Below are 14,396 nucleotides of genomic sequence, written 5' to 3'. Positions count from 1 at the left end.
ACTTAGAGCCGTACAACATCTCTTTTCTAAATACGTTTAATCTTATCCAAAGTGAGCTTCCCAATTTTATTTGTGGCTTATAGCAAATGCCCTGAGTGCATTTTGCATTCAGATCTATAACCACTTTGTCATCACAAGCCTCTCTGGGGCTACCCCTTTTTGGCTTTTTCTATTTGTGTTCCCCCCCCCCTTCATAAAACAAAGTCAGTATGATTCTTTCTAGCATCTGTAGAGGGGGAAATCTGTGATCTGTCCCCTTTACTCAGATCTTTCATTTGACATTTGGAAACTGCTCTTATTTTTAGCAATCAAGGCAGTGGCACAGGCTGCCTAGCTTAAATGGTTTAGTTGGGGATTTTTTCTTATTTTTTGTTGCTGCTAATGTAGTGTAAGATTCCAGACAGGTTGAAGCGAACTGAGTTTCACTTGCTGTCACTACTCAGGACTGCCATCAGAAGGAGATCACCGGCAGTGCTTACACTGCTTTCCATATCACTAACTGGGAGCGCAATAAATAGAGTTCAGCTCATTGTAGGCTCCTGAAATGAATGTGTGCAGACACTTCGGTTAGCTGCTTCTCTCCAGTGCAGAAGGACAGTCAGCCACTGGATATCTCTGCCGTCTCTCCTCTCTTCGCTGCTAGGTCTGCTGGGGACGGGTCAAGTGGTGCTGCCCAGGTTCTCAACAGGTAATCTTGGTCCTTTCTTACTGCGCTAGCAAAGCTGTATTTGAACTGCGTATGCAGGGCTCATCTGGGAGCRCTGTGTTTAAAAAGGCACGGGGATWTATGAATTGACTCTTGGTAGTTGAGAGACGCTGTTTGGAAGTAGGTTAAGGCACAAAGCTTGCTCCCTCATCTGTAGCCCTGTGCCAGGTGCCAAAATGCCTTTCCTCACCAGGAAATGTAGCAGRCCATTTCCTGGTTTTGTGCCTGGGGACAATGTTCTGCAGATATCAGGAGCCGGACTGAATGCGATAGTAACTCTGCAGAGGGCTGAGGCTCCATGCTATCTGAAGTAAGAGATGACCGTGATTTTTATTTTGTTTTTGTAACCACAAGGTTCTCCTTATCCTGCTATTTCTCTGTTAATGCTATTTTGTTTCGCTTTGCTTTGTTTTCCTCACTGGTTTGGCTCTGCATTGCTTGGGGAGCTTGGTTTTTGGTGGAATGTCTGGACAGAGACTTTGGGAGAGAGGAGAGTTCTTTAGTGAATGTTTGGAGCTTGAGACAATTTCCCTAAGGAAGAATCTTTACAAGCACTTGACATCTAAWGTTAGGGGGTCTACAGTCCACACAGAGGCATTAACTGTCACTGATCTAGCTTGATGCTTTTGGGAGAGGTGCTGGAAGGGAGTCTAAGACCTCTGTCAGTGACTTCAAGACCTGATGTCTCGAGTCTGGTATGTGAGTTTCCTTGGACAGTGAGAGTGAGCTGGGCCATGTATCCCCTGCTCCTTCTGGCTTGGGTCTGGGCAAGAAATACCATGCAGTTCAGCAATGTGCTGCAGCCCTGGGGAGCCCTAGATCACACTCGGATGCTATGGTGCTGCAAACCCAGGCAGGGAACTTACAGCTTTGGGCCAGGTTGGTCCCGTGTGCCCTCAGCTTCCTGGGGGAAGGGATTGAGGGGATTTTTGCTGCTCAGCAGGATGTGGCTAATCCTGGGCTGTATTTCCTCATTTGTGACTGCCTTTCCTTTGTACTCCCAAACACAATGTCAGAGAACCTGCTGGTATAGTCTCTTAGTAAAACTCCTCTTTGTCCTCTTCTGCTGGAGGTTCTTAATGTTGCTGTACATCTGGGAATGAATTAATCCTCAGGCCTTCCGGTCCAGTTTGAGGGCAAGTGTTAATACCTCCAGTGTTGTTCCATAATCTTATAGACAGCAAATGTGAAGCACACAGTGTTTATGTGACATGCCCAAGGCCAGAATCAGGAAGAGAATCCAGATCTCCTGAGTTCTCGTCCTTGTTGGTCTCAGTATCCAGCAGTGCTTGTCCATATCTTGTCTGGGCTGGCTGATTTCCTCCATGCTTTGTCTGCTCTGACAATAAGAGRCCTGGTGCCCTGGCAGGGTTTTGAAGCTGATGGAGTAAAGGTATGACTGAGGGCGAGCCCTTCACTATGGAACTGACTATGTGGCAACCTTCAGGGGAAGTCCTGGGCCTAATGAAATGAATAAGACCTCAGTGCAACTAGGATTTCACTCATGGTCTGACTGATTCCAGGGGTACTTGGCCAGAGATAGAAATAAATTGGCTGACACTGCATCAAGCTTAGATTCTCAAGAAGACAAGAAAGCTCTCTTGCAATGGATTGATATTGTGCAGAAACTGGGGGCTCAGTATCTGGGAAATGGGAAACAAAGACTTTTCGTGTCCACATCATTGCTTGAAACTCAGTAATCAACAACCCTTTTCTCATGTAGCTATGCAGTGTCTCTTATGTGAAGAAAGCTTGTGGCACTGTCCGTTTCCTAGCAAATAAATCTTTATTCATGAACTACTAACCCAACTGGTTGAACTTGTCTACCTTGCTGGCTTTCTCCATAGTACCCCAATGGGCAAAGGATCGATTCTTTCCTGCCTTATTCAGGTTCTTCCCTTCTGCCCTATCCCCAGCACATCTGAGCATCCAGGGTACTACACACCATTTTGTGGATGGGGAACTGAAACACATGAAGGCACTTTCATTAGGGTCACACACAGAAACCTACAATGAAGTCAGAAACATAACTCTATTAACAGAATTACAGAAGTTCCCTTTCAGGCCTTGAGCTGGACCTTAGCAGTGATGTGAAGCATGGAAGCCCATACAGTTCCTGTATTTGTTGCCCTCTCTAAGTTTTAATAGAAAAGTTCAGTCTTCTGAACTGGAGATTTTATCAGTCAGTATATTTGGGAGGTGGTGGAATGGTTTGCTTTAGAAGCAATCTGTGTCTTCCTTCCTCCAGATGATTCTGTTAGTTACAGGCATTCAAGACTAGAAGTGATGTTCGGATACTGTCAAGATCTCTTGTAGCTGATTGAGCCAGTTCGGAAGGTCATCCTATTAACATTACAGAGGAACTGATTTTTTCCCAGTGAACCGTTCTTCAGCCTATGCTTCCCACATAAATGAGAGGTTAAGTTAGTCAAGGTGCCCTCAGTGAAAATATTTTTGATAGCAAGGGTCATTATCATATTCAGCAGATTGGAAAAGGCGTAAACGGCAACCAGGATGATAAGGAGATATGTTCATATCAAAAGAAATTTGAAGACTGTGACTTGTTCAGCCTGGCAAGGTGGAGGAGCTCTGATTGATGTGTAAAAATATATCTGGTAGAGGGGGGTTAAAAATGAAGGAGAGTGAAGTACTGCTGCTAAAGGACTATGTTGATGCAAGAACAAATGACTATACTGGCCATGAAAAAAAATGGCTGAGACCAAAGAAGGCTTAGACCAGCCACTCAGCATGACTTGGGAAATCACCTCGATAGGTATTTATGTTATTATGAGATATGATTAATGAGACTGTGACATAGTTATCTGCAGTTGCCACAAGCTGGATTTAGTAGCCACAAAAAGTTCCTCATTTCCACAGAAAAATCTGCCAGGTAGGGTTCATTTCCCAGAGTGTTACTAGCCTTGCTCTTTCCTGAGGGAAATATTGCAGTGCCTGACTATCCTGCTTTTCTGGCAGAAAAGTCCATGGGGAACTGCGACAAGCTCTGGTATTTCTTGATCTGCCGCCAGGTCTGAAAAGACACGAGCATTTGATTTCTCGGAAGGTGAAAGTAATTTCCCATAGTGAGAGAGCAGACTGTTATTGCTACAGTTATTGTAACGAAAGATTTCTCTCTGCCCTGCCTCCTTAGTCCCCTTCTTTAGATGTCTTGACTAATACAGGCTTTTATCCTCCTCTGCTTGATGCAGGGCTTGGGCCAAATTCTTCCTTCTCTTTTTCACTGGAGGGCCTGAAGAGTGACCACGTTCACATCAGTGAAGTTACCCTGGGTTTACTGTGTCACGTGTGACAGCAGAACAAAGGCTCTTTGCTACTAAGTGGGAGTTGTGCTTTGTGGATATTTTTTCTTATTATTATAGAGACAGCAGTAGAGTTAAGGCTATAATGAAGGGTCCCTTATAATCGCACTCGTATTATGCTTTGAAAAAAGGCTTTGTGAGCTTTGCGTTTTGTACGTGGGCACTGCAGCTAGACGATCATTTTCTGGCAGCATTTGCTGTGAATCGTGCACGCAGTTTGAGACATCCTACTAAAAGCCCCAAACACCCTCTTGTCATATTGCATTTCTCCCAAGGACATAGCCTAAAATTTAACCTATCTAAAGAAACAAAAGGGAAGGGGTTCTGCCATTTAATTTATCTACCCAAGCCAGCAGGCTAGTTCCCAAGGCTCTCTCTGTAGTCAGTGGAAAGGAAAAAGTCCCTCAAGAACATTTTCCAGCATCCTGTGTTAGACCGCAACTACTGTGCCCTCAGGAGGAGCTTCCTTCTCTCCTGAGAATTTGATAAGGTAGAAAAATTAGCACCTCAGTCTGATGCAAAGCTTCAGACTCAGAATCTCAAAGATTATTAATGCTGAAAACTTTGAGGTAGAATTGCAGTGGTGCTATTGCTTTGTACACATCTTGCACTGAGTCATGTAAAGCTTAAAAAAAACCCTTAGGTTTTTGACGCTTGCATAGCTTTGCTTGCATTTTTTCTTTTTACACCAGGCTTCAAGAAGCATGCACCTTTTGCAGGGGCGATGGGAAGGTGGAAGATGGACATGTACAAATGCACTGCTAGCTCCTGGCAGTCTCTGTGTGTTTGTCTGCAGTCCTGACTGTAGAAAATTTGCCAGATATGTGACAACATTGTGGAGTTTATCAGTCTAGCAAGATTTAGGAAGTGGTCATCATGTAACAGCTAGCTTTCTTTGCTTGCGTGGAGAAATCCTTGAATTCCGTACACTGCAGTTGCTCTGCTTTAATCCTGACCTGAAAAATCTGGGTTTAATGCAAGCTTCAGCTACAGTGAACTCATGAGAGAGGCTTTGTCGATAAGGGCAATAGCTTCAGTGTTTGTCATGGCCACATACATTTTGCTAGAATATGGAGTGAACGCTGACAGTTTTCCTGCTGCATCTGCCAGGGACTGTTTCAGATTCTACACATCCAGTCTGAGGTGATGAAGCATATAGTGCAGTCTTTGCGAGATTAAAAAATTTAACCCTGCCCTTCTGCAGGCACAGCCTCATCCAGATGTAACCTCATGCATTGTCACCTCTGACAATACCTGCCACATCTCATCATTCATCCTGTTCCTTATGCTTAGACAAAACCACAGAAAAACAGGGAAAAAAATTGCACGTATGGTTTTTTTGAAGGACGTGTCTGTATTTTCTGCATAACTCTTCCCACATATTAGCATTAGGACTTGAATTCAAGTTGCTCAAGTCTGGGATCTGTGTACATCAGTGACCCTCCTTTAACATCAGGGTGCTCCCTCCAGCCCCAAATACTAGAACCAGTACAAGGCCATTTTAGGCTCAGTTCTGACCACTATGTGCTGCCAAAGCAGGAAACAGTGTCTGGACCAGAGAACAGAGTATTTCTTGTCATCTTCAATTTAGGCCCTCTCATCTTCGTAATGTGAACATCTGATCAACCTACAAAGATCTAGTAAGAGCTTCTAAAAGCACAGCTTTGCTCTGAAAGAGACTGAGAAAGTGTTTCATCCTTGTCTCTCAGGGACTTGGTGGTAACTGTGCGTGGCTCACCAATATAAAGAATTTTTTTTCCTAACTGTCTACCCTCCAGATGCAGCCTGAATTCAGAGAAATGAGCTAAGGTCTTTCCATCACCCTCTGAACAGAGGCTTTGATGGAAGAGCTGAGTGTGAGGCCACCTCACCTCACCTGTGTGAGAGGGGCACCAGCAGTGTGTGCACAAAGGGACATCCATGGAGGTCAGCAGATAGTGTTGCTCATGCACAAAGAGGAATTGAACCCAGCTCCTGCCCTCCCAGCAGTATTTTGAAAAAAAACAGTCACATTCTTCTGCATGCTGCTGGYGTGCCCTTACATGCTGCCTTCCACCTTTTTCACCTCAGGTAGAGCCTGCCACAGTGACTTACAGACCCAGCAGCACTGAAGGCCRATGGGACAAAGACTTCCAAGTACCATGTGTCATTATAGAGCTATTTAAGCATGTTGTTACCTCTCATTTAACAAGTGAGAAAAGAGAAACAAAACAGTAGAGCAAAGAGCAGCAAAAATAGTTCTCAGGTGGGGGTAAAAGAGCTTCTATAGGCAAGGCAGATGAGACTTGCAGCCTCTAGAGGAGAAGGAAAAGGGCAGGTGCTTTGCACAGAAGATAGAAGTGTATTGTTCATGTATAGACCCATGCTTTGCTGAGCAAACAAGGATGGTGCTTTCTCACCCACACTATTCTCATCTATTTATTCTATGATAAGATTTACTGACAAAATAGGATTTGGCCAGCACTGCCACCTCATGTCGAGCCAGTCTCACTTCCCTGTGCTCCTTACATCTTCCTGAGCCCTCCCTCACTCAGTGCAAAAAGGAAAGGAGGGCAGAGATCTTGTGGGGATTGCACATGCCTTTTCCAAGCAGGACAGCAAACTGAGAGCTTCATTTGAATCCTTGGCTAGGGTTTTCTTCATATGCAAGCAAGACAAGTGACCCCACCTGCCATAACACGCCTGGCACTCAAGTGATAACAGAGCTTCTGGTCAAGGTATCCTCTCTGCTCTTCCTGCTCTGGGTCAGAGGGTGTGAAGCCTTGCAGTCAGACTGCCATCCTCTCTGGCAGCAGAACTAGAGGAGAAACCTCAAGCAGAAGTAAGGAAAGTCTTTGGTTTCCCATGTACCCTCAACAGCTCGCGATCTCAGTTATTTCTCTGAGCAAACAAATCAGATCAGGGCTCATTCCAACCACAGCAGGCACTAAAGTGGAGCTTGGAGACAGAGAAGAGGCTGACTGGGGATCCTGCTGATACAAAACTTTTGCATTAGACAAACCAGTGCTCAGGATCCAAGCAAAGCCCATCAGAGCTCTGGGTCACTTCTCTCATACTGTAGAAAATAATGAGCCTCGTGCAGGACTGGAGGCTGAACACGCTGAAATGGGGTCAAGTCATCTCTCCTGCTGTCCAGACAGTGCCTATTCAATCAGTGACTAGAAACAAACTCTCGAGGGGCAGCTCCAGAGCCAAATTCACCTCTTAAAGAATTTGCATCTTGACAGTTGGAATTCACAAAGCTCTCTCTGCTGTGGATTTGGTCTCAGGATTGGACTCTTTGGTATCTGATGATATAGGAGCTCTAACTGAAGCTTTACTCATGACTGGGGGAACTTATAACTCACCAATATCACCTTCAACCTTCTTCCCCCACAGGCAGAGGGTGCCTGTAAAGAGAGTTGAAGAGCTCTTCCTCTTTGTCAGCTGGGATGAAATTGGTTAATGAGGAGGCAAGCCAGAAATACTCCAACACAAACACATGCACCTGGAGCAATTTGCATGTGTCTTGTTCCTTAGACTCAAAACCTCAGAAAGCTGAGGAATGGGCCATATAAGAGAATGGTCCAATAATATTTATAAATTACTGTTACACTTCTAAATATCTGCTGTGTGCCCCAGACTGTCTCAGCTGATAAAAACAGGCAAGCTGTCACACCTGATTCTCTCTCATCATTTCAAGCCTGGCAGGTAGAAGAGGATCTGTAATAGAATTGGGAAAGAAAAAGGAGACAAGCTTTCTTTCCCAGCCCATGGAAAAATAACTTCCTGGATTGTCATCTGGAACCTGGGAAGTGCCAACATGAGCAACAATGAGAGGCCAGTGAACCCTGCCTCATCTCCACTGACTGAGTGCCTGAAGAGAAAGAGGGGGAGACCAAAGAAGCAGCCACAGGTGAGTGCACATCATCTTAAGAGACTGTTTGAGGATGCTGTGGCATTAACCTGATAGGATTTGCAGGCAGCCCTGAGAAGTGGCTTGCTGACAAAGAGCAAGGGGGGACTGAGGCTCTGTGTGATAAATATTACTGCTATTGAGAAAAGCAGCAGCATGCATACCCTGGCATATCTCATTGGCTTCAGAGGTGCCTCTGATGCGGCAGGCCATGCCTGTTCAGGCCAGAAAACAGCATGAAGTGGCCTAGGCAGATCTCTGCTCCAGTTTGGAGGCTGTCAGGCATCACCACCCTCTACTTCTGTGCCCATCATTGGATAGAGGAAAGAAGGCCAAGGCCTTCTCTCTTCCCTTTCCAGGCACTATGGTCAGAGCCCTGGGAACTCATTCAGTTCCCCAGCCCAACAGATAAAGGGGGTAATGGTATTGCTGGCCACCTTCTAATGTACTTCAGCAACTGGAAAAACAGAGAGAACTAAAAATACAGTGGTGTGGGTGCTATTGTTGGTCCACGACAGTCTAAGACATATTAGGCTGAGAAGCTGTAAGCTGTTCTAGGGATAAACCTGCTAAGATGATTTTCTCCTTTTTTCCCAGCAGGAGGCTGTGGGGCCACTGCCAATGAAGAAACCACGAGGAAGGCCAAAAGGAAGCAAGAAAGTGAATGCTGTATCTCAAATGGTGAGAGTAAATGGCTTATATCCATTTTATGGGAGAAAACTAAGCTGACTGTCCCTTCTCCTCCAGGCTTTAACAGATGGACAAGCAGGGAGGTTTCTCTTAACTTAAAGCCAGGCAAAAAATGTTGCCCCTATTTCAGTTCAGCTTTAATTGCCACTGTTGGACAAACCAGTTGTTGTGTGGGGTCTTAGTCCTAACTCACCTCCTGACCTTTCTGTGCTGTCACTGCCTGTTTAGCAGCTTCCTCCTAGTATTTCTCTTCCACTATTGCCACATAATCACAACCAACATTGTCTGGCAGGCAGCTCCTCCTGAACTGGCTTCTACCCCCAGCCTCAGGCTTCCTCTGCTACTTGTCTCACAGGAGAACTTTATGCAGAGGTCACCTTGACCAGGTTCTTTGTATTCATCACAGCATTTATGAGAGATGAAAACTTTTTTTTTTCTGCTTTTTTCAATAAAGGTAGAACCTTCTGCCGAGAAAAGGCCAAGAGGGAGGCCCCGCAAGTGGGTAAGTACAGTATTCCGTTCTTCTCCAGTCCCAGAGCCTGGGGAATTTTCAGTCGCTTTTGCTCTTCTCAAGTTCTCTTATCTGCAAAGACATTCTTTCAGTCTAGCTGGCCTGGAAATCTAACAAGTGAGGGAATTTCTGACTTTCTTAACAACATCCCACCCCCAAGATTAAGTTCATGAAGCATTCTGGGAGGGCAGGAGAACTGCTGTACTTAATTCAAAACATTAGTTTTCCATAGTACCTTCCCAGGCTGGAAAGTCAGACCAGAGATTCCATCCTTTCTCAGGCAGAGGGGTTCCCTTCCTAGGAGTCCTGAAGGAGTAGAGTGATTGCTCAGCATGTGAATTTGTCTCAAAAGAGGAAACTTAGAATTAAGCAAAAAGAGAAATTTGGTGAGTGACAAAACCTAGAATTCTGCCAGCAGGAGGCTCTTTCATGCAGCAAACAAAGGATTAGTGAGAATCGGATGTTTCCAGAGAAAGACAGATCATTTCAGGCTTGAAAAAAAAAGTGAAATTTTAATCAATAAGGATATTCAGTCCTGAGAACAATTAATGACATAGTCTCTATCATTAGGAGTGATTTGAAAAAATATATATTTGGTTACCCAGAAAAGTCCTAGACCAAACCCAAGCTGCTTGCTGCAGAAAAAATCCATAGGTTTGGCTCCACAGCTTCAGTGCTGCAGGCAGGCTCATGATGGAAAGACACAGTGGCTTGTTCAGCATAAACAGGGATAGAGCAATCCACGCAGGGCTACACAGGAGGCTTGGAAGGAAATCTTCACTAGGGAGGAAATGCCAGGATGTGGGAGAGTTCAGAAGGAGACTCTTCTCGTGTGACAGTGATACATGTATTTCTTAGGAAGTGATAGAGGGAAACTCTCTGAACCCAGTGTAGGACTGAAACTCCCAGACAAGGGATCTGCTCCATAAACCTGTCAGCTTGCCATTTCTTCTCTGAAATACAGATGAGGTCACGGTCTAGTTCAGGCCATAGCTTTTTCTAAAAACCCATTGCTTTTTCTAGGCCCATTTATACTACATTATTTCAATACACTGTGTAAGAAAATCTGTTGCATACGTAATGCAGCTAGCTTCTGCGAAGTGCAATCCTCAAACTTCACTCTGCACTGGAGGCAGAAAGGGCTGACAAATCTCAAAGACAGGCAGGAGGACTTGGGAGGACGTGAATTAGGGACAGTGTTTTCCCTTTCAGTAGTGGTAGGGTGCCATGGCCAGGTTGTTGTGAAAACCCCTATATAAGTACATTTGGGGGAGGGGAAAAAAGATCCCGAAGCTGCAAGGCGGGGAAAGAAGAACATTAGTTTTCTGGAGGTAGTCATTGTTTTTTGGGGAGAGGGAGAAACAAGATGAGGAAAAATTAGAAAAAAGGAAATTAGGAGAGAAGATGCTCTTCTATTAAAATGGCTAGATGCAAGCAAGAAAGAAAAATGACTTGAGCTTAGGGAGACAGTAGAACCATGGAAAATGAAGAGACATCAGAAAGCGATAAGGAGGCGCTGCCAGTCCTAGGACTCAATTCCCTTTCAAGGAGCACGTGGATCAGAAGGAACTCCGATTCCATGGGGAGGATGTTATTTTCCTGCCCTGAGGCTTTCTCAGCAGGGGCATACAGAGTGCCCTGGATCAGATGAGGAGCAGAGTCCTGTTCAAGCAGAGTATCCCAGACAAATGGGACTGTGGGAAGGGAAGCATCGTTACTTGCAGATAGAGAACAGAGTTGAAAGTTACTGAGCTGGACTGAAAATGGCAGGGTAATAAGGCTGAACTTGAGACACAGCATCAGCATGAACCATGACTGGGGTTAGGGAGGGAGCTGTATAGCCAGAAGCCATGTGGCAGGATATGGAGAGGCAGAAACAATGTCTCTGACTCCCCAGACAGCCTGGCTTGAAGACCACTTTCTAAAAATAAAGTGAGAGATAGCATAGGTGTTCCCTGAAGACTTGTGATTGCAGGGTGCTCCCTGCTCTGAGTACCTGTCCTGGAGAAGAGGGTTTCTCGCCCTTTCATGGAAGGGCTGGGTGCTGGCAGTGCACTCTCCAGATGCGATGGAGTCTGTTTGAACTCTGACAAGTGACAAGCTGCTCTACAACAGAATTTTAGACAGATCCCTGAGGTAAACAGAGGCAAATTTCAGGGATCTCAGAAGCTGACTGTTAGGAGTTACTCTGAAGTTGCAATTCAGCCAAAATAAGAGAGCTAGGAGTGGAGTATCTGTGCTAAAATGAAGCACTGAGCTAATGAGAACACAGCATCACACAGCATACTCTCAGCAGACAAAAGTAGGCTTGGGGTTGATATCCAGATAGCTGCATAAGGGCTAGCAGGCAATCTGATGAGTGATGCAAGTAACTTGGAGACTGTCTGGATATTCCTGGGCTTGAGACTGGGTAAGAGGGATATTCATCTGCAGGTTCAATTTGACCTGGCCATGTGCTTAAGGAGAGGCAGAGGGACTGAGAGGGGGAAGGAGACCTCAGCTTACATGGGACTGAGCCCTAGGGGAAAGTGCCTGGTCTCCAGGAGAAGGCAGAGTAACAGCGTGTATGGGAACCCACAGGGATCTGAATGTCCAAAAGGACGCTGGAGAAAATAATTTCACAGAATCAAAGAATTGAAGAATGGTTGAGGTTGGAAGAGACCTCTATAGAGCACATTGCCCAGGACCCTATTCAGATGACTTTTGAATATCTCCAAGGATGGAGACTCCACAACCTCTCTGGGCAACCTGTTCCACTGCTCAGTCAGCCAATTTCACTGAAAGCATTTCTTCCCTAAACTGGTAGAGCCTACAGCCATCACCTCATCTTGCTGTAAACTACAGCAGGTAAAAAAAATGCAGAGGCTAAAGGAGTCCAAGAGGTCTGGCAGGGATTTTCTGGCATTAGTTTATGCATTTTTCATGTAATCTGAAACAGGCAAGTTTACCTTCAGGAGTGCTACCATGCCTTTCTCTTCCCAGCCTGATAAGGGAAAGAATGGGCAATGAAATTGTCTGTGGGAGGAATAAATGCAGTCACAGCTTCTGCTGTTGCCATGATGCCATCTGAACAGGGAGTTTATAAGGGGCTAAGAACCCTATTATTGCAGGGTTCAGGAAAGTTTATTGTTCAGGAAAGCTGAAAAAATGAAGTACATATTTTATAAAGCTGAGGATCTTATGCGGAACAAGTTCAAGAGAGTGTTTCAGACCAGGGGACAGTTTATAAAACACCTGCTGGTAGGGCTGCCTTGCRGTTAAACTGACAGTAATACTTTACAGAGGAGATGTCTTCAGCCCTGCTTTGTAGCTGTTCAGTGTGCCTGACGTGGCTGGAGACCAAGACCTCCCTGGGGACAGGTCCCTGCAGTGCAGGGCAGCCAGGTAGAATTAAGGACATGCTATCCAACATCCTCTTGTGGGGCACAAAGATCCATGTGTGCTGTCAAAATCTAACATCTTTAATAAAGTTATTTGGAATAGTTTTCCTGTTCCATGTTCTTTTTTGTTGATAGAAGTGCAATTTCCAGAAATTGCAGTTTTTCCATGGAAATTTTTATTTTCCTGTTATGATAATCTAAATGAAACACTTTCTTTTGACTTCAGTTGACACTTCATTCTCCCTTGAGTCCTTTATGTCACACAGAGGACACAAGTCTGCAGTTGGGAGCATCTTGATAGTTCCCAGGATATACTAATAGTGGTATGAAAAGTCTTGTATCCCTCAGTTTCATATGTACATATGATCCTTTTCATTTTTTTTTAGAATCATGGAATAATTTATGTTGGAAGGGACCACCAGAGATCATCTAGTCCAACCATCTACTCAAAGCAGGTCTAATCAGATCAGGTGACAGGGATTTTTCCAGTCTATAATATCTGTAATGTGCTAGAAATCATGTAAAGCCATCTTCCACCTGTACCAGGCTAGAAATGAGGTCAGGAAAGACTATTCCAGCCATTCTCTTCTGTACAGATTGCAGTAGCTGCAATTATGGGACTAGGCTAGGGGCTTAGTGGTTAAATCAATCAAGTTGTGTGCCTGAGCTGCAGGATAGGGTGCTTATCACTATACAAAAAGAGCTGCGTAGGAATTTGTCAAGAAAATCTTTTTCCTTTGCTACGTGCCAATTTATTAAAGCTAAAACTTTTCAGAGGTTGGCTTTGATTTTTACTTTTGAAGGTTTCAAAATGTTTCATTCTGACTTGGGCTAATGAAACATTCTGATATTTGAGTTCAAAATGCTTTTGTTTTAACATCTTAAGGGGCTCTGGGGGGCAAAACCAAAACAAACGAATAGAACAGAACATTTAGTTTTGATTTTCAGTGGGCAAGGACTGCTGAGTGTTTAGCTTTTCAGGATAGCGAAGTATCCTGAAATATTAAAAATGTTCTCAAGAATGAAAACACAATTCTTTGCAGTTGCATTACGGGGAGATTCCTCCATGTGCAGTGCTCATAAAAGACTGATAATACAGTAACTTATTATGCATTTTGTCAATCATTCAAAGACACTTTGTGAATGTACATGGACACTACACACACTTGCACATGCTCTTGCACACGGTTGGCTATAGGAAGTGGTGGTAAGTGGGCATGCTGTCAACGTTGCACAGGCTCATTGAAATAACATTGATCAAAGGCTTTTTGCTTTAGATCTGATTTGTTTATTTGCAATTGTGTCTCCTGTCACCTGATTGCATGTGTGCGGGGGGTTTGTTTCTGGTGTTTCTCTTCATAGCCTCAACTAGTGATCCAAGAGGGAGTGTGTCAGGAAGGAACTCCTCAGGGAAGCAGTGACTCGAATTTGACCGCACCGCCTGCCACACAAGGTTTGAAGTTAGACAATCATAATTACACAGAACTAAACCRTGGAACCAGGCTCCTAGCAAACCATGCATATACCCCCAAAGCTGCTGCTCCAGCTGCACTTGTCCTGTGAACCCTACAGACACCAGCGTGTCTGCAAGGCTTCCAGGAACAACTCAACAAAGAGGGGCAGCAAATTTTGTCTGTCTAATTTGGTTGTGCCTATTGCAGCAGAAGTGGAGGCAGAAAAGAGGGATGGGGAGAGAATCTCTATCTTTGCCTTTCTAAGAAGTCATTTAAACTGAGGTCCCAGTCGCTATTACAGGTCTGGCTGAGTGAAATTGTCTTCTGACTGTGTTACGTAGAAAGTGAAAATGAACTATCATAAGGGGTCCTGTCTGGCCTCAAAAAGAAGTATGAATTGCAGATCCCTTGACATTCTGGAGGTTATTCACCCTAGCATT

General features: G+C 44.6%; 1 protein-coding gene across 3 annotated transcripts in view; it reads left to right on the top strand.

Moving 5' to 3' along the window:
• The first annotated feature begins 205 nt into the window (after window positions 1-205).
• LOC112960592 (high mobility group protein HMGI-C-like) overlaps window positions 206-14,396 on the top strand; it is a 20,461-nt gene continuing 6,270 nt past the window's right edge. The window contains exons 1-5 of one of the 3 annotated variants that reach the window (XM_026055023.1): window positions 206-688; window positions 7,709-7,921; window positions 8,519-8,602; window positions 9,066-9,113; window positions 13,865-13,955. In XM_026055023.1, the coding sequence (XP_025910808.1) occupies window positions 7,829-7,921; window positions 8,519-8,602; window positions 9,066-9,113; window positions 13,865-13,955 (316 nt within the window). In that variant the 5' untranslated portion in view covers window positions 206-688; window positions 7,709-7,828. The other 2 variants (XM_026055024.1, XM_026055025.1) reach the window with 2 other exon arrangements.

Source organism: Apteryx rowi, unplaced genomic scaffold (assembly GCF_003343035.1).
Source record: "Apteryx rowi isolate R43461 unplaced genomic scaffold, aptRow1 scaffold_98, whole genome shotgun sequence".
Lineage (NCBI taxonomy): Eukaryota > Metazoa > Chordata > Aves > Apterygiformes > Apterygidae > Apteryx > Apteryx rowi.
Note: the sequence above shows the minus strand (reverse complement) of the source record. Positions and strands in the feature narration are given on the sequence as shown.